General features: G+C 34.6%; 1 protein-coding gene across 1 annotated transcript in view; it reads right to left on the bottom strand.

Annotated features, from left to right (window-relative positions):
• The window catches only part of ARHGAP32 (Rho GTPase activating protein 32), a 215,929-nt gene extending 196,526 nt beyond the window's left edge, over positions 1 to 19,403 (bottom strand). The window contains exons 1-2 of the mRNA XM_028120847.2: positions 19,288 to 19,403; positions 270 to 378 (exon numbers count right to left, since the gene is read on the bottom strand). Coding sequence (XP_027976648.1) covers positions 270 to 378; positions 19,288 to 19,403 — 225 coding nt within the window. The remainder of the gene's footprint in view (positions 1 to 269; positions 379 to 19,287) is intronic.
• Between the last annotated feature and the right edge of the window lie 1,196 nt (positions 19,404 to 20,599).

The following is a 20,599-nucleotide window of genomic DNA, read 5'->3' as shown; positions in this document are numbered from 1 at the left end:
GCATTTACCATCATTTGACATATTATATATTTAATTATCCCCTTCTCCTCCTAACCCATTAAAATATAAGCTGCACAAAGACAGGAAATTGGTGTGTTTTGTTCAGGGCTCTGCCCACAGAGTTTAAAACATTGCTTAGATTATTTGCTCAATAGATACTCCCTGAATAAATTAACAAAGCAACACAAAAAAAGCTTATAAGGATTCATCAGTTCCTTCTCTTATATAAGTAAAATGTACACACATACATATGCATAAAACTGATTTACCATTGTGCTAAGTGTTTCTTCCCAATCAGGCCGCTCACGAGGGTGAACATTTCTATGTAGTTCTGGAACAAAATCATCCTCTTCAGAATGTACCGAGGACTTCATCTTCCTAGAGATAAAAACATGAGAGACTATAGTAAGAACTCCCAATTCTATGAAAACCTTCCAATGACTGTAATTTAAAAATAGAAAATTATGTCAGATTTGACGTTTAATTAAAAGCTTTAGTGGTTAGTACTGATTCCCCATTTGTACTCTGGCTTTCAGAGATCTTTCCTTATGTAACCAACACCCGCTTTGATTCCAAAAGATAAATGTAAAGTTAATTATTATGTAACCTTCATGGTCTGTGGTAATTATTATATAAGACTGATTTTATCTGTTTAACACAGTAGGAACCTGGAAAAGATTTGCAACAGCCACCAATATTAATGGAACTGTGCTAAGCATTAGTAAAATTCCAGGATTAGTAAAATTCCAGGATATGGTACCAATTTATGTAGCAGTGTATTGAACTAGCGCTCTTGAGAACAACAATGAATGCTAAACAAAACATATGAAACATCTTGTCTAAAGGCACAGGAAAGCAATCAATACAAGTAGGAGTTCTGGGGCTACATTCTCTGAGACCCCATGAAGCAAATTCCACATTTAATTATTACTTTCGTATTAGAGATTTTCTAAATCAATAATGGGAAATAAAGCCCAAGCATAATATTGTAGTCTTACTGGACTAAGCTGGCAGAGGTTGGAAGTTGCAGTTGCCAAAGCAGATGAGGCTTCAGGGGGGAAAATGACCCCTAAAAATACATGTAGCAAAGAACCCATAAACATGGAAATTCCCCCTGAAACCATCAACTAATTCCAAAGCCTACAAGTATGTAGGACAAGGTGCTGAGAAACCTATACAAAAACAGCTGATAGGCAACTAAAGAGCCAACAGGATATTTTAGCAGTCCAGTCATGCTGTAGAGACACAGGTCGGCAAGCAAGCACTGTCAAGATGGAGGAACACTGAAGAAAGAAAAGAAACCCTGGGCTCTTGAAACTCCAGAAGAGCCATGCCTTAGGAGTAAGGAAAAACTAGCAATACATGAACTCTAAATAATCCTAAAACCAAGATTTTATAGCATTAGAAGTGCCAGGAAAAAAATAATAACTCTCTTCAGAGGAAAATAATATTCTACAGATCCTCTGCAAATATTTTATCCAATCTAGTATCCAATAAACATTACAAGGCATGCTTTAAAAAAAATTAAAAATAAATTTTAAAAAACAGAAACAAATGAGCAAAAATTGGGGGAAAAGTCAAAACAGAGACTCACATTTGATTCAGACTTTAAAATTATCAGAAAGGGACTTTAAAATGCTTATGAAGTTCTGCCTTCTGCTTATGATGTAGTGAAAGCTGTAAAAAGCACTACTCCCAGCCAAACAAGAAAAAATAAAGACAGCCTAAGAAATCATAACTTTCCTTGAATCCATCAGAAAACTGAGGCAACCAGATAGTCTAAACTCTAAAGAAAGACAGGAATCTCCACGATAAGCTGGTTCAAAAGGAATTAATGCTTACAGTAAAGCAGGAAAGAAGAGAGACAAGCTGGTAAAAAGAAATCAGTTAAATTCTCACCAAGTTTTATCAAGTTTTTAATCAAACACTAAAAACATTTATGACTAATATGTTCGATAAAAATTTTTTAAAACTAGATGAAAAGATTAAAAATTTTAAGAGACAACTGGAATCTGGAAAACAATCAAATGCTCATCCTAAAATTGAAAAATGCAGCATCTGAAATTAATAACTCATTGGATGGGTTTAACAGAACAAGTGACATGGCTAAAGAAAGAATTAGTGAACTAGAAGATAGCTCAGTAGAAAATATCCACCCTGGAGCACACAAAGAAAAAAGAGAAATACACAAACATGAGACTTGGTTAAGACAGTCTCAAATATGTCTAAATTAGTAAATCAGAGACAAGGGAGATAATGAAACAGAAAACAAGACAACAGCAATATCTGAAAAACAATTGGTAAAAAGTTTCCAGAACTTCTAGAAGTCATCAAAATAGAGATTCAAGAAGTCCCACATACATCAAGCAGGATAAAAAAAAATTAGGTGTATCTTACTCATAACTTACTAAAATACTCAAAATTTACTTAAAAAACAAAACACTGATTGAAATTCTTACAAGCAGCCAGAGAATAAAAGACAAGTTGACTTCAAAGACACAACAATAACAATGTAGGAGGACCTTTCAATGGAAATGAAAAGATAATGGAGTAAACCTTCAGCATAGTAAGAAGAAAAAATACTGCCAACCTAGAATCTTCTAAATTATTCATTAAAAGTCATCCATTAGGGGCACTTGGGTGGCTCAGTCGTTAAGCATCTGCCTTCAGCTCAGGTCATGATCCCTGGATTCTGGGATCAAGCCCTGCATTGGGCTCCCTGCTCAGCAGGAAGCCTGCTTCTCCCTCTCCCACTCCCCCTGCTTGTGTTCCCTCTCTCGCTGTGTCTCTCTGTGTCAAATAAATAATTAAATCTTTTTTTTAAAAAAGTCATCCATTAAAAAAGCAGGGAAAATGGGGTGTCTGGGTGGCTCAGCTGGTTAAGTGTCTGACTCTTGATATCAGCTCAGGTCTTGATCTTGGGGTCAGGAGTTCAGGTCCCGCACTGGGCTCCACACACTTGGCATGGAGCCTACTTAATTAAAAAAAAAAAAAAAGTAGGGAAAATAAGTTATTTTCAAACAAAAGCTGAAAAAATTTGCCACCAAGAGACCTACAATAAAAGAAATAGTAGAGTTCTTTTGACTGAAGAAAACTGATCCCAAAACTATAGAAATTCATGAAAACCACACTGAAGGAAAAAGTGAGAAAATATAAGTAAATAATGGTTTAAAAACTGACATAAAAATAAAAATAATATCCTATAAGTTTTATAATAGACATAAAAAAGCACAAATAGTAGGACCAACATATAGTGGTTGTCTATTGGCTGGGAAATGAAATAAGCACTATTTTCGAAAAGAATACAGTAAGTCAGATATATGTTGCAATTTTATAGTAACTACTAGAATAAAACTAAATAACTGTATAACTAAAAAGCTGATAGAGGAGAAAATCTTTTAAAATAAAACATGTTTGATTAACCCAGAAGAAAGCAGAGAAAGGAAGAATAAAGGTACAAAGAAAGAACAAGACAAATTTAAAAATAAGTATGAAGGTGGCAGAATTTAATTCAAATATATTATTGATAATTATAAAAAAAGGACCAGACTAGTTAGCAAACATGTGGAGCAACTGGAACCTTCATTCATTGCAGGTAGGAATTTAAATGGTACAGCCAATGGTAGAAAATAGTTTGGCAGTTTCTCAAAATATTAAATAGAGAAATACCATATAATTCAGCAGTTCCATTCCTAAATATTTAACCAAGAAAAATAAAAACATATGTCCACCATGAATTTATACATGAATATTCATACCAGTATTAGTTATAATATCCAAAAAGTAGAAACAACCAAAATGCTTATCACCTGAAGAATGGACAAAATGTACCAAATCTACACAATAATTCAACCATAAAAACAAAAAGAATGAAATGCTGATTCATCCTACCACAAGAATGAATAGTTAAAACATGCTACATGAAAGAAGTCAGACACAAAAGACCATTTATTTTATTACTGCATATATACAAAATGTCCAAAAAGAGTCAAATTCATAGGGGGACAAAAAGTATATTTGGTGTTTGCCAGGGGTTGGGAAGAGGAAGACAGGGAAAATTATCACAGGCATACCTCATTTCATTGCTCTTCACTTTATTATACTTCACAGATACTGCATTTTTTTACAAATTGAAGGTTTGTTGTAACCCCGTGTTGAGAAAGTCTATCAGCACCATTTTTCCAACAGCACTTGCTCACTTCATGTCTTTGTTACATTTTAGTAATTCCCAGTATTTCAAACTTTTTCATTGCTATTGTATTTGTTATGGCAATCTGTAATCTGTTATCTCTGATTTTATCATTATAATTGTTTTAGGGTGCCACTAACTACGGCTACATAAGATACCAAACCTAATAAATGCATTTTTCTGATTCCCCCCTACCAACTGGCCATTGTGTTCTGACTGCTCCACCAACCAGCCATTCCCCCACCTCTCTCCCTCTCCTCATACCTCCCTATTCTGAAACAAAACAATATAGATATTAGGCCAATTAATAACTCTAAAATAGTCTCTAAGTATTCAAGTGAAAGAAGAGTCAAATGTCTCTCACTTTATTTTTATAATTTTTTTTTTTTTTTAGAGAAGGAGAGTAAGGGGATGGTCAGAGGGAAAGGGAGAGAGAGAATCTTAAGCAGGCTCCGTACCCAGCACAGAACTGGATGCAGGACTCGATCTCACAAGCCTGAGATCATGAACTGAGCCGAAATCAAGAGTCAGATACTTAACCGTCTGAGCCACCCAAGCACCCCTTTTTTTCCCCCAAATGCCTCTCACTTTATATCAAAAGCTAGAAATTATTAAGTTTAGTGGAGAAGTTGTGTCAAAAGCCAAGATAAGCCAAAAGCTAGGTCTCTTATGCCAAATAGAAAATTCTTGCATTTCCTACTCAAGCAAACACATGGATGATAAAAAAGCAAAACAGCCTTATCACTCATAGGGAGAAAATTTTAGTGGTCTGGAGAGAAGACTGAACCAGCCACAACATTCCCTTAAAGTCAAAGCCTAATCCAGAGCAAGGCTCTAACTCTCTTCCATTCTGTGAAGGCTGAGAGAGATGAGGAAGCTACAGAAGAGGTTGAAACTAGCAGAAGTTAATTCATGAAGTTTAAGAAAAGCAGCCAGCCATCTCTGTAACAGTGCAAAGTGAAGGAGCAAGTGCTGATGCAGAAGCTGTAGCAAGTTATCCAGTAGATTTAGCTAGGATAATTAATGAAGGTAGCTACCCTAAACAATAGATTTTCAATATAGACAAAACAGCCTTAAATTAGAAGATGCCATCTAGAATTTCAACAGAGGTCAACACCTGGCTTCAAAGATTTAAAAGACAGGCTGGCTCTCTTGTTAGGAGCTAATGCAGCTAGTAACTTTAAGTTGAAGCCAGTGCTCATTTACCATTCTGTAAATGCTAAGACCCTTAGGAATTATACTAAATCTACTCTGCCTGAGCTCTGTAAATGAAACAACAAAGCCTGGATGACAGCACATCTGTTTACAACATGATTTACTGAATATTTTAAGCCCACTGTTGAGACCTACTGTTCAGATTCCTTTCAAAACATTACTGCTCACTGACAATGCATCTAGTCACCCAAGAGGTTCGATGGAGATGTACAATGAAATTAATGTTGTTTTCATTCCTGTTAATACAATATCCATTCTGCAGCCCTTGGATTAAGGAGTTATTTTCAACTTTCAAGTCTTATTATTTAAAAAATACACTTCATAAGGCTATAGCTGCCATAGGCAGTGATTCCTCTGATGGATATGGGCAAAGTAAACTGAAAATCTTCTGCAAAGGATTCAACATTCTAGATGCCATTAAGAACATTCATCTGATTGACTGGAAGAGGCCAAAATATCAACATAAACAGGACACTGGAAGAAGTTTATTCTAACCCTCATGGATGACTCTGAGGGGTTCAAGACTTGGAGTAAGTAACTACAAATGTGGTGGAAAGAACAAGAAAACTAGAATTAGAACTAGAACCTAAAGATGGGACTGAACTGCTGCAATTTCATTATAAAACTTGAATGGATAAGGAGTTGCTTTCATGGATGAGCAAAGAAAGTGGTTTCTTGAGATGGGATATACTCCTGGTGAACATTCTGTTAACACTGTTGAAATGACAACAGAAGATTTTGAATATCACATACACTTAGTTGATAAAGCAGTGGCAGGATTTGAGAGGACTAACTTCAATTCTGAAAGACGTTCTACTGTGGTTAAAATGCTATCAAATAGGATCACATGCAACAGAGAAACCACTCATGAAAGGAAGACTGAATCGATGAAGCCAACTTCAACGCTGTCTTATGTTAAAAAGTTGCTACAGCCACCTCAACATTTAGCAACCACCACCCTGATCAGTCAGCTGCCATCAACACTAAGGCAAGACATTCCATCAGCAAAAAGATTACAACCTGCTAAAAGCTCAGATGATGAGTAGCATTATTTAGCAATAAAATATTTCATAACTAAGGTATGTATGTTTTTTTAGAGATAATGCTATTGTTCACTTAAACTACAGTATAGTGTAAACATAAACTTTATATGCACTAAGAAACAAAAAAAATCATTTGATTCACTTTACTGTGATATTCACTTTATTGTGGTGGTCTAGAACCAAACCCATATCTCTGAAGTATGTCGGAACTAATGAGTAAGAGATTTCTTTCTGAAATATTCAAGGATTAGACAGTGGTGATGGTTGTGCAACTTCATGAATATATAAAAACCACTTAACTGTATACTTTAATAAGAGAGTGAATCTTATAGTATGTAAATTATATATTAATAAAAAATTAAATGGACTAAAAATTCCAATTAAAATACTTTTTAAAGGGGGACATTTCATGATAAAAATGTTAAGTAAGCAGGGCGTCTGGGTGGCTCGATTGGTTAAGCGTCTGCCTTCAGCTCAGGTCATGGTCCCAGGGTGCTCAGATAGAGCCCCACGTAGGGATCCTTAGTTAGCAGGGAATCTGCTTCTCCCTCTCCCTCTAGCCCTCTCCCCTGCTCATGCTCACTCTCTCTGAAGTGAATAAATAAAAAATCTTTTTAAAGGAAGTGTTAAGTAAGCATGATATAATAAACAAAAATCTATATGCAACAAATAACTCAGCTTCACAATACATAAAGCAAAACCTAAAAGAACAAAAAAGAAAATAAATAAATCCACAATTACAGTTGCAGATTTTAACAGATATTTCTCAATGAGTGACAGATTAAGAAGACAAAAAAAAAATCATAAGTATATAGGAGATCTGAACAACCCACCTTTTTAACCTGAACTAGAACATTAAACCTAACAACTGCAGAATATATATTCTTTTCAACAGTATATTAAACATTTACCAAGAGAACATAATCTAGACAATGAAGTAGGTCTCAACAAATATAAAGAATTTAACATGAATGAAGTGTTTTGTGACCAGTACAGGATTACACTAAAAATCAATTACTGGAAGATAACTAGAAATTCTCCGAAATGTAGGAAATAACAAAACACAATTCTGAGTAATTCATGAATTGAATACATGAAACCACAATGAAAATGAGAAAATATTTTTATCTGAATGATAATAAAAATACAACAGGTTAAAACGTATGGTATACAACTAAAACAGCAAATTTCAGACCTCTAAATGCATGTTACTGGAAATAAGGCAAGTTGAAAACAAATGTTCTAAGCTTCTATTACAAAAGCTAGAAAAAGAATAGCACATTATTCCAAGAAAGTAGAAAGAAGGAAAAAAAATGTTTAAATAAAAAATCAGTGAAATAGAAAGCCGACTCTTTGAAAGATTAATAAAATAGATAACACCCAGGAAGTTTCATCAAGAAAAAAAAACAGAACACAAAATGTAAACAATGAAAAGAAACTTATAACTAAAAAGCCTATAGACAAAAAGATTCTGAGGACATTACAAACAACTTTATCCCAATATATTTGTGAATTTCATTGAAATGGACAAATTCCCTGAAGAACACAACTTACCAAAACTGAAACAAGAAACCAAATAATTTTGAAAAGTCCTATAGCTTTAAAGAAGCTGAATCTGTGAGAAAACTCCAGGCCCAAATGGATTCATTGGTGAATTCTTTCCAACATTCAAGGAATAAATTATAGCAATATTATACTCCCCCAGAGTAAAAAAATAAAAGGAAGACCCCTTTTCAACCTGTTCCATGAGGTAGGACAGTCTTCATAACAAAAGCTGATAAAGACATTAATAGAAAAGAAAACTATAGGTCAATATCATTAACATAGCTACAGAACTTCTAAACAAAGTAGTAACAAATCAAACCCACTGGTTTACAAAAAGGATATATATATATATACACACCATGTCCAAGTAAGTTTTAGTCCAAAATGCAAACTGTTTTAACATTCTAAAATCAATTGCTATAACTGACCATAGGATTAAAATAAAGGAATAAAAACATTATGTCATTTTAATAGGTAAAATTTAATACCTAGTCATAATTTATCTGAATATAGATACATGAAGGTTATTAAAACACACAGAGAGATAACATCATAGTTAATGGTGAAATACTGATGCTTTCCTAATGACAAGCATGGTCAATAAGGTTAGAACAAGATAAGAATGTCTTCTATACAACATTATACTTGATGTATTTGTTTTTTTTAAAAAAAAGAAATAAAAGGTATAAAAATTAGAAGGGAAGGGGCCTGAGTGGCTCATCAGTTAAGCATCCAACTCAATGTCACCTTTGGTCTTGATCTCAGGGTTGTGAGTTGAAACCCTGCTCTGGGCATGGAGCCTAACTTAAAAATAAATAAATAAATAAATAAATAAATAAATAAGAAGGGAAAAATAGAACTGTCATCACTTGAAGATGACACAATGTGTTAAGATATTCAGCAAAATCACAGGAAGTAAGGTCAAATGCAAAAATCAAATATTTATACATACTGTTATCATACATTTAATAATGGGGGTAAGCCAAATGCAACAGGTAAGTAATCTGCACTATTTTCCATATAAAACTACACAGAAATGAAAAAGAATTATTGCTGCCATTTGTAAGAAATGGATAAATCCCCTAAGTGTTGAGAAACACAAGCCAGACAAAAGTATATGCTAATCTCAATAAGTAAGTGTTATCAATTCATCATGTTGAACATCTTAAGCAATATTATATGACAATTATAGCTCTATAAAGCTGGAGGGGGAAAGAGTACATGTTGTATAATTTTATTTACATGAAGTTCAAGGACAGGCAAAACAAATCTACTGTGACAGAAGTCAAAATAATGGTTACCTTTGGGACAGGTATTGACTAGGAGGGGCAAGGATCTTGTGGCATGCTAAAGTTAATTTATATCTTAATTGGGTTGTGTTTACATGGATATATACATTTATATAAATTCTTCAAGCTATACACTCATGATTTGTGGATTTTATTATATGTAAGTTATACCTTAATGAAAGTATAAAATAAAAAGTTTATCAGTAAATACTACACATTTTAAAAGGTTTATAAATTATATTATATATATTTTGTGTCATATAACACTAAATCAACTCCATAAAAACTTATTATCTATTTATTTAATTGATCCTTTCGTTCCATGCTTCTTAAATTATGGGCAATCTTACCCTTAGTGATTAATTATAGTTTCAAATCTAACAGAAAAGACAGAGTGTTAAGATTACCAACCATAAAACCTAAAGAATCTAATGCTTTATTTACAAGAGTTTTCTGTAAAACATCAGATTTGAACCTGCATATTTTCAAGCAAAAGGAAAAAGGAGAAAATAAAACTTTCCTCAAATTGTGTGAACCAGCCTTACCATCTCCCTCATTTAAAAAGTATTTAAATCTCTGAAACATATTCACTTTATCTTTGTACGAATCTTGTTCATAGCTTATGAAAAATTGTATTTGACAGTGTTAAATTCCACAGAGAAGTCCAAGTGACACATTGCCTGAGAAGTGCTACCTAAGGTACTGCTTACACTCAGGCATATCTTTTCTTGATCCCTGGAGTAAACTCCAAGCAATAACAGAATTTTACCTTTCTCCTTGTATTCCCTTAATCTTTGTTTTTGTTTATTGTTGGTTCTTTGCTAAGTTTGGTTCTGGTTCTGTGACACTTATGGCCAATAAGCTGTTCCCCAATGGTATGGGAAATGATTAGGAAGTCATTTTATGGTCTGAGCATGTGGTGATATTTTACAAATAAGAGATAGGTATCTACACTCTATCACAGACAAGAGAGAATTGGGTTTGTTACTCAATTTATATCTGTCTGTTTGTGAAAGAATATGACTCAATTTCACTACAAAGAAGAGCTCTTTCTGTAGGTAGTGAGTTTGGGTTCTGTTTATTTTACCCATGGCTGAAGTTGTAAAACTGAAGATGCAAGGTGTTAGTTATGTCTGTAACTAATAGTCATTAACTGTCATCATAGGAGTAACATATTTTCCTACCTTCAGAGAATATTAATAAATTAGATTATAAAGCCGCTTAAAATATAGGAACTCTATTCTGGTTACTTTATATACACTATTAAATGCTTACATAAATCCAATATTCCCAGAATTCCCAGAAAATAAAGAAACTGAACTTGTAACACTAATGGGGTCAGCTGTTTTGGTGGTGAAAATAGAACAGAGGTTTGCTCAAGCCAGTGGAATTGAGTTGTAGTCATTTCCAACTGAAAATGCCAGATATGCTGTAATTCTTAATAGGTATTATAATTTTATCAGACAAAAATCCTGCTCAATTCCTACCCATCAAGCTCCCTACCTTATATATTCTTCCAGACTTTATGAATATATCTATTCATATATAATTTTTCACATGTATTAAGAATATATCCATAACAAATACAAAAACAATGTGTAAATATGCTGCTCTTTGTGTAAAAAAAAATGGAAGAACAGTTTTATTCCTCCACTATCAACCCACTTTTTGCTGAAAAGTATATTTATCCACCACTGAGTAGTTTTCTAATATTTCCTGGAGTATTCTAATTTCCATGAGTATATAAAGAGCTTCTTTGCTGTTTTCACAACTGTACAATATTCCACTGTGCATATATTCCATAATTTAACCAGTCCCCTACTGATGGGTTCTTGAATTATTTCCAATCTTTTGGAATTACAAACAATGCTACAGTAAATTTGTAAATATGTTGTTTCTACATATGTGCAAGTATATCTGAAGAACAAATTCTCCACAATGAAAAAAATCCTTTTGATACATTAGCCCATGTTTCTATTGGGTTGGTCTTTTCCTATCTACTTTTAGTTCTTTATATATTAAAGATATTAGTCCCTCATCTGTAATATGAGTTCCAAGTATTTTTCCCAGGCTGTCATTTGTCCTTATTTTTTATAATACAGATGTTTTATATTTCATGTAGTTAAATTTCATAACTCTTTCCTTTATGGGTTTTGCATCTTAAATTATAGCTCTAAAAGCCTTCCCATCCCCAAATTATTTTTTTTAATTTTCCCATTTGTTCTTTTAAAATTTTTATGATTTCATTTAATACACTTATATCTTTGATCATTTTGGAATTTATCCTTGCTATGAGGTAGAACTTCGATTTTTTTATTTTCCACTGATGTGTATCCAGTTTCCCTCAAAGTACTTACTGAATAGCACACATTGTCCCTATCAGTTTTTGAGACGCCATCTTCATCATATCTAAGTCTTCCTATGTGTTTGAGTGTATTTCTAGGCTTTCCATTCTATCCCATTATGCCTTCTGTTCAGTTATCAGCACCACAAGGTTTTAATTATAGAGACTTTATAGTACAATATCTGGTTCCATTAGTCCTTGCTTCTTTTGGTCTTCCCAAAGTTCCTTGGCAAAGTTATTAAACCAAGATCAACTTATTTCAAGATCAATTTGTCTAAGTTTTTAAAAAAGCATTCTTATTATCACGTGAATTTATAATAAACTGACATCTCGATGATACTGAATATTCCCAGCTATGAACAAGGTGTATCTTTTCATTTCTTCCAAACTTCTTTTATGTCCTTCAGTAATGCTTTATATTTTCTTCAAATATGTCTTAGTTCCTTATTAAATTTATTTCGGTGTTTTATTTTTTTGTTCTTAAAATTGGCACCTTTTCATCTATTACATCTTCTAACTAGTTACTATCTGATGCACTATTAATAGCGCTGTTCTGCAGATAGGAACATTGAAATGCATTAACACATCTCAGTCACTCCAGATCTGGCAGACTGTTTTCTCCTGATAGTTTCCAATTTACATCCTGCAGAAGACAATGAAACAAGCCATTCACGTCTCTAGGGACCCATCAGACTGGGTAACAGACACCAAGATTCTGCCTCACTGAATGCTCTCTTCAGAGGTTTCCTCTCAAAAGTCATGGAAAAAAGTACCAGTAGACTTCCAATTCAAGAAGGCACATATTTGTTAAGAAACCGACCCTAAGTCTCTGAAAAGTCTCTGAAAGCTAAATAACAGGAAATAAATCTTCAGCAGAATGATATGGGTGGAATCAGCAGACCAGATATCTTGATAAACTTCTGGAAGACAAAAATCAAGTGGGATCTTACTGACTGGTAAACCAAACGAGAAACAGAGAGGCTGAAGGAGGCTACACTCCCACTTCTCGCCACAACAAAAGAGGTATCTGCCCCCAAGGAATTAATAAAAACTGTAAAATTACTCTGTAAAGAAATTAAACCATCAATTAGAAGAACTAGGGCTCCTAATGTGGGTGTTTGCACCTACGAGAAGCTATATGCATCATGGGACTACTAAAAAGAACAGTTGGAGGCAAAGAAGGGCAGATATCTAGCTTAGTAGTTGAAAGCATAAATTCGGGGCACCTGGGTGGCTCAGTTGGTTAAGCAACTGCCTTCGGCTCAGGTCATGATCCTGGAGTCCCGGGATTGAGTCCCGCATCAGGCTCCCTGCTCGGCGAGGGGCCTGCTTCTCCCTCTAACCCTCCCCGCTCTCATGTACTCTCTCTCTCTCATTCTCACTCTCTCAAAATAAATAAATAAATCTTTAAAAAAAAAAAAAAGCATAAATTCTGTTCAGTCAGAAAAAACAGCACATGTACAGAATGAATAAAGTCACAAAGCTGAAGAACACAATAGCATAAATGTATTATTTACATGTGCCAGTGTATATGCTATATCTATATATGAAAAACAACACTTTAAAATTATGTTCCTACTCAGATTGAATTTGGAAGATTAAAGATTTTATTAGTGGTCTAAAGAACAAGTACAAGAAATACATCAAATCAAAAAATAAAAATGTAAAGAGAAATATACCATGAGTAAAGGACAGATTAAGGAGACTTGATATGCAAGAAATAAGTTTCACAAGGAGACAATTACTGCAGATAGAGAGGCAACAATTAAATAAATAATAGGTAACAATAAAAAATCTGTCCTAACATGAAGGTCTGAATCTATGGATTGAAAGTCACTGAGCTCCAAGCTGAAGAACTGATGATAAAATACATGCAAACTAAGGATTAAAAAAAAAGGTTACAAGCATTCAGACAGAAAGTACAAGTTACCTATGAAAGAAAAGGGGGGAAAATGGCATGAGCAATGCAAAAAGTCAGAATACGTCGCTCACAGAACTTATGCCAACAAAATACTCAAGAAAATATCCACCAGGAAACAAATGAACCTGAAGAGACACGTTAAGATGGAAGATGATAAGAAGGAAACAACAGTAAGCACTAAGCAATGATACATATAATTAAATATGAATAAATGACCAAAAACATTAAAACATATTAGCAAAAAACTAGGGTTTCTGGTAGCGTAAAATCATGGTAAATTTAGGAGTATCCAAAGGGGACTGAGAGAAAGAAGACGGAACAGTAGTCTTAAGATCTTAAGAGAAGGGGAGGTAGAGAAAAAAAGAGAACCATGGTAGAAAAAAACAGCACACCTAAATGGAAGAAATTCTTTGATTTTCAAATAATAAAGAAAATGCATATTTCAATATAAGCATGGAAAGGGAAGCTAATCATTAATGGTAAGTAAAAGTGTATCAGATCTTCTAAAATTAAGTATCTAGAAAGGTTTTGCTTGTTCTGATTTTAGTCTTGGCTGTCACTTGATTTTTTTTTTTTAAGGGAACTGACTATATCACATTTATAAACAGAGCTTTATATGTTTCAGAAATCTTCATTTACTAAGTCTGAACATGCAAATGACTGCTTAAGGGAGTTTTAATGTTTAAGTTAAATACAAAGGTAAAGGAAAAATTGGTTTTTAAATGTTTAAATAAATAACCTGATAGCCAGGAACTTTCATATAGTTTTATATAGTTTCTGTACTCTAAGGCCCTTCTTAAACATCAAAAAACTCATACAGATAGATATAATAAAGGTTCACCTTGGATTCCATCCCAAAGAGTTTAATTACTGAAATACCAAGAAAGCCTTGTACTAACATGCCTCATGGTTAAGACAGATTTATTTCACAGATTATAAAGACGGCCTAAAGGCTAGACTCCAATACTGCATAAAATTTTCTGAGATTAAGTGATGTTCACATCAGACTTTGTGGATCACAATTAAATTTATTATCTTTGTGACACTGATAAGATTATGCTTGGGGAAAATTGTATTTTATGTTGAAAGAATATTTTAAGGGCTAATCTATATTCCAGATCATAAATCCAATGTTACAGAATCATTTTTTTAAATATACACATCTTTTTTTGGTATCAGATATAGCAGATTATTAAAGGGTAAAATGCCTATGAGAAGTCACATACTATAAAATAGACCTGGGTTGTGATACTGGTAATATATGTCTTTGGGTAATTGTTAATGCTACCTCTCTATCCTTCCAGGCTCATAAAAACTGACTGGGATGGTGGAGGGGCGCCTGGGTGGCTCAGTCGGTGGAGTATCCGACTCTTGATCTCTCCAGCTCAGGTCTTGATCTCAGGGTCGTGAGTTCAGTTCTGTGTTGGGCTCCACACTGGGCATGAAGCCTACTTTAAAAAAAAAAAAAAAAAAAAAAAAAACACTAACCGGGGATCCCAAAAGCAGTAATTTCTGCAGACAACAACAAAAAAACAGTCATGGTATTAAAAGCAGGGAACTGTGGAACAGCTTTACAGGCTTCCAGAAAAATATAGCCCATCAAAATAAATCATTCTAGATTTAAAAGAAAAAAGCAAGAACCTAGAGGAAATATAATACCATATTCCAAGCCATTGTTACCTATTTGGATTTCTGCAGTATCTTCTAACTCACAGTATCATTTCAAATAAGGCAGAAAATTAATAAAGCAACCAACCAACCAATCAAGTATATGAACTATTATTAGTCTTATGATGCTACAAACCAATAAAGACATTGCAAAAAATTAAAATATGTTCACCAAATCATCTAGTTTAAAGTTAGAAGTTTCTCACTTAAAATCACATTATTATGAAGATACAAGCAAAGATCTGATTGAGAGATCTGGGCATCTACAGACTGATTTTAAAAGTACACAGTTCTATGGGGCACCTGGGTGGCTCAGTCCGTTGAGCAACAGACTCTTAGTTTTGGCTCAGGTCATGATCTCCGGGTTGTAGGATCAAGCCCAACTTTGGGCTCCATGCTCACTGCAGACTCTGCTTGGAATTTTCACTCTCCCTTTCTCTCTGCCCCTCTCCCTGCTCATGCTCTAAATTAATTAATTAATTAAAATAAAAGTACAGTTTTAAAGATGTCGTTCACTTATGCACTATATCATCTCTGTGTTTTGAACTATATATGTCATACTTGCCAGTCTATGTATCTGTCAGTAATTCCAGAAAAGACTAAACTAGATTATATGATAAACATTTCTAATCTTAAATGCCAAAGAACCAGGACCTTTCATGACCAAGTGTTAGTAATAATTGCTAGGTGTCCTAGAGGTCATATCTCTAAAAGATCACATTTATTGTATTCATTAGTTCATTTTTGTGTTCATTGTATATACATCACCATTGCTCAAAATCCCTTCATAAGAAGGAATTTCAGAACTAAGATGTCAACTTAGAAGTCTCTTAAAAGTTATTACTTACCAGAGCATAACATTTAGCTGCTAAATATTTCACTGAACTCTTTCACTTTCAAATTCAATTACACCTGGGTTCAAAATTTTGCTCTACCATATACCTACAATGTGGTCTATGTGTGACTTTCTGAGTGACAATCTCCTCATCTGGAAAATGGGAAAAATATTACCTACTCTATAGGATTGATAAGTGACATATTGTATATAACATATTTGGCTTAATACACTGCATATAACAACTCCAAAATTAAATTTTTCTTTCTTAAAATAATTTTTTTAAAGATTTTATTTATTTATTCATGAGAGTGAGAGAGGCAAAGGGAGAAGCAGACTCCCTGAGAAGCAGGAGCCCGATGCGGGACTCGAAACCAGGATCCTGGGATCATGACCTGAGCTGAAGGCAGCCGCATAACTGACTGAGCCACCTGGGCACCCTCTTAAAATAATTAAAACATCTCTGCTTTTCCTTTTCTACCTCATAGTCCTCCTTCTTATTTACAGAAGGGCTCTTCTCATGATCCTTAAGGACTATTCTATTCTAAGGACTATGACAATCTCTAAATGTTCTAGTTAAAGAACTATTTTAACATAGTGCTAATGGTAGGTAACAACTTCACTCTACAAATTAGAAATCAGAAAATGAGAGATTTGTGAGTCAGTGGTAGACAAGTTTGAACTATTGCTATGAAGGAGATTGGGCAACTCCCCACAGTGCTAGAATGTTAGAAAAAGTATCCTTTCTTCCAACCAAGTCTAAAAATAAATGCCATTCCAAAAGCTACTGGACAGAGATGAATGCCCATCTGTGAGTGCTTCCTCCTAAAGCAGATGATAGCTGGAAGCACCACGAACCTACACTGTAGGTATGGTATGATTTCATCAGTCATGGTGTCTCAAATGACGCAGTGCTATTTTTCTAAGAATGAATTTAAAACCTAGATTAGAAACCATTCAGAAAAAAAGAACAGTACACAATCTTTTGCCCTCACTGTGTGTGTGTGTGTGTGTGTGTGTGTAAATGGAAATTAACTAGAACGTAAACAATGACAGTTTGATTTAATGTGTATTAGCACAGATTTTAAAGAAACACATTAAGGCTTTTCTGTATATTTTCTTAATTACTAAACTCCTTTTACTAAAACAATTTTCATACATAACACGGAGTCTACTATTTGGTTCTCCCAAGGTTACAACTGCAACTCCTACCATCCAACCCTTCACCTTCGACACCCACACACACATTTTTTCTGTTAGGCATTTTAGCTGGAACACTGCTGTGAATGTGGTAAAAGCACTGTGCGGCCGCATTTCCTCATGTCTTACTGCTGAATAGGTGAGAAACACTACATGAAATATGGCCTCACTCAGATCTCTTTCTTGAACTTTCAAATAAAGTAAGATCAAATCTCCAAGACATATTTGGTCTGGGAGAGCCATCATGACATTCAGATATGAAATATCACTATAAAAAGGATCAATGCCCTATGTTGTATCATGGTTTCCTAAAACAATGCAAACACTAGAGTTCAGTTTCTCAGGATGAAAATGCTATCACACAGTCTTGAGGAAAAGAAAGCTCAATCTTGTACAGATTTGTTTTTAAATTTAACAGTCAGAAGAAAATCCCAGACAGGCTCCTGTTGCCTAACAAGTAAATCAAGGACAACAGTACCAAATCTATTACAACAACAAAGTCCAGACTGTTTTTTCCTTTGACTAATAACCCAAAAGAACTTTTATAATTTTAACACGAAGTCAAATAGTTTTAATACCGACAAAATAAATACTTTATTTTTTCTAACTGTCCATGAGACACTGACCATATTATAAAGAATATATGTAACATCAGCATATCTTGGGAGAGAAGCTTACTCAAATAAGAAAGGCCAAATAAAACTATGGGAAGAATGAAAAAGCTGATACAAAAAAAAGAATTTCATATGCTAATAGTTCATTTTCATACTTTGCATTAAATTTTTCTACAAATTTAAAACACTTATTCATTTTAACCACTGAGTGGCAAATTTAATGTGGGTTACCAAGACTTCCTTATAATCAGTCCTTTCTGCCATTTATCCTAGACTTTATTTACTTATTTTATAGAGAGAGAGTACGAGGGAAGACAAGCAGGGGGAGGAACAGAGGGAGACTGAGAGAGAGAATCTCAAGCAGACTCTCCACTGACTGCAGAGCCGAAATCAAGAGTGGCATGCTCAACCGACTGAGCCACCCCTATCCTAGACTTTAAAAATCGAATCTGTGGATAAAGAAATTCTTTAACTTGACAGAGACTCTTTTTGAACATTAAACATAAAGACAAGATCTGATGTAAATAATGGTATGTTCACCTACCCAAGTACTCATAGGTAAAATTATAAAGATGTTTAATTGCTCATGTGGGTGGCACTGATAATATGTAGAACAAACTTCTTCAAGAAATGATTTAATAACTCCAAAATAATGAATCTGCCAACGCTATTTGGAAAAAAAACCTTCTAAAATTTGTAACAATTAATAAACCAATGGCACTGTTTCCACAAGCTGGATAAGACCTCTTTCTTCACTAGTGCTACCAAACTTTGCGATCTGCTTAGTCAGGAGGCATTCCCTAAACACTTCAGTTATGAATTTACAAGTAGAAATTCAATACCAAGAAAGATTCGCAAGAGGTGAAGGAAGAGTGAGATATAAGGTCAGAGACAAGAGTAGGGATCAGAGCCATGAAATAATTAATTTGTACTTATAGTCAAAATGTTTCATACACATGAATAAGGCAACAAAAACATCCATGCACATGAGGGCACATACATGAGGGCATTTGAGTAAAAAAAAAAAAAAAAAAAAAGAGGAAGAAAAACCTATTACATTCAAATTCAGATCAAATCTATCAGGTGCAAATCAGACACAGGAAGGAGTGGTAGGTAGTTTATTCATTATGAGTCTGTACTTGAAATTCCTGAAATGCTACTACAAAACCTGTCTAACACCTTCTCTTCCTGGTGTTCTAACAAGTCATTTAAAATGCATTTTATAAGCTCAGGGCATGTTGTGGAATGAAGAGTGCTATATACAACTAGAAACCTGTTCTTTTCAGCTCCAAACCTTCCCCCTGAGAAAAGACAGTCTTACCAGAAAAGAGATTAAAACAGAAAGGATCGGAAACAGGTGCAGGGGTGGAGGGAGTGGACAGAGGAACAAAGGTGAGAGAGAGAACTGTGAATTACATAATTACCTGAAGTTGTCTTCCCTCTCTCCCTCTTCACTGCCAGTCATCTCGGTTAAAACTTCAAAATCCAACCAAAAGACACTATCATCTCCTGAAGGGCTACTCTCACTTTCAGTCTCCATCTTGTATTCAAAAAAGTTAAACCTCAAGGCATGGAATAAAGAACACCACCAATGTTCAAGGTGTTCAGCTCTACTTATGTACACCCAGGCGTGTGGCTGATACACAGTGATATGTGATCATGCCAGGCCACGGTCTACTACATGCTATTTTAATTACAGTCGGGGTAAAGACAGGAAATCACATACAGCACACTCACTGCATCTGACGGCTCTACACCAGTGACACCCAGGCCCCTCCCACTGCCTCAGGCTCTGTGACCTACATAATCAAACTCAGAACCCAAATGAAGGTGATTGTTCACTAATTATTGATTTAATAACTATTTTTCTCTACTCGAGTCTCCAGTTAATAAGTGGAGAAAATAACTTTTCAAAGTGCAGGATTTTCTTATTTCACGATTTCAGAATTAAGAAAGGTAAACAGAAAGCCAGAAAGGCTAACACTATATGTAAAAGTCTTCTGGGCCAACCACAATGAGAGGCACAGTTACAGACTTCACAGTTAAGGAGGATCACAATTCAGAGAGAAAACAAGCATGCTGTAGGGACCTGCCCAACTTCATGCCTTCTAATATTACACCCATCTTCCCTTCCCCGCAGTAATAACTGCCAGATACACCTTGCTCAGGTATCCAAAATGGGACATAACAGCCTCCAGGCTTGCCCATGGCCTTTTAAAGAAAAAAAATAAATACTGTAAGGTTAAAAGACCTTAACAATTAGATCAAACAAAACCATGCAACATTTTTACACATCACTTAAACTGCAGACGCCCATGGCAGCAATAAAACGACCTGCTGGGAAATGAGGGAAAAGTATAGCATCTATAACACTGGCAACAACATAACTGTTCCTCAGAAAACAGCCACGTTGGTACCAACCACTGACATGTCAGATAGTCATCTTTTGGCCCACCAATTCCCTTTCTAGGAAATTACGTTATTTTCACAGGTGGAAATAAGAAATGAACAGAAATATTCATGGCAGTAAACTTTATAACAGCAAAATAGAAGAGGAAAAACCACCTAACTTGCTCGTTTAACAGAAAACTGGATAATCAAATTATGGAATCTCCATAGAATGGAATGCTATACAGTTGGGTAAATGAGAAACACAAGGCAGCCCTACTGGTCATGATATGACACAAAATCTAAGGCACACTACTAAGGCAAAGAAGAAAGAGGTAAAGAGGTGGA

The sequence above is a fragment of the Eumetopias jubatus genome, unplaced genomic scaffold (genome assembly GCF_037043125.1).
Source record: "Eumetopias jubatus isolate StellerSeaLion01/CBP00866 unplaced genomic scaffold, mEumJub1_p1.0 scaffold_13, whole genome shotgun sequence".
NCBI lineage: Eukaryota > Metazoa > Chordata > Mammalia > Carnivora > Otariidae > Eumetopias > Eumetopias jubatus.
Note: the sequence above shows the minus strand (reverse complement) of the source record. Positions and strands in the feature narration are given on the sequence as shown.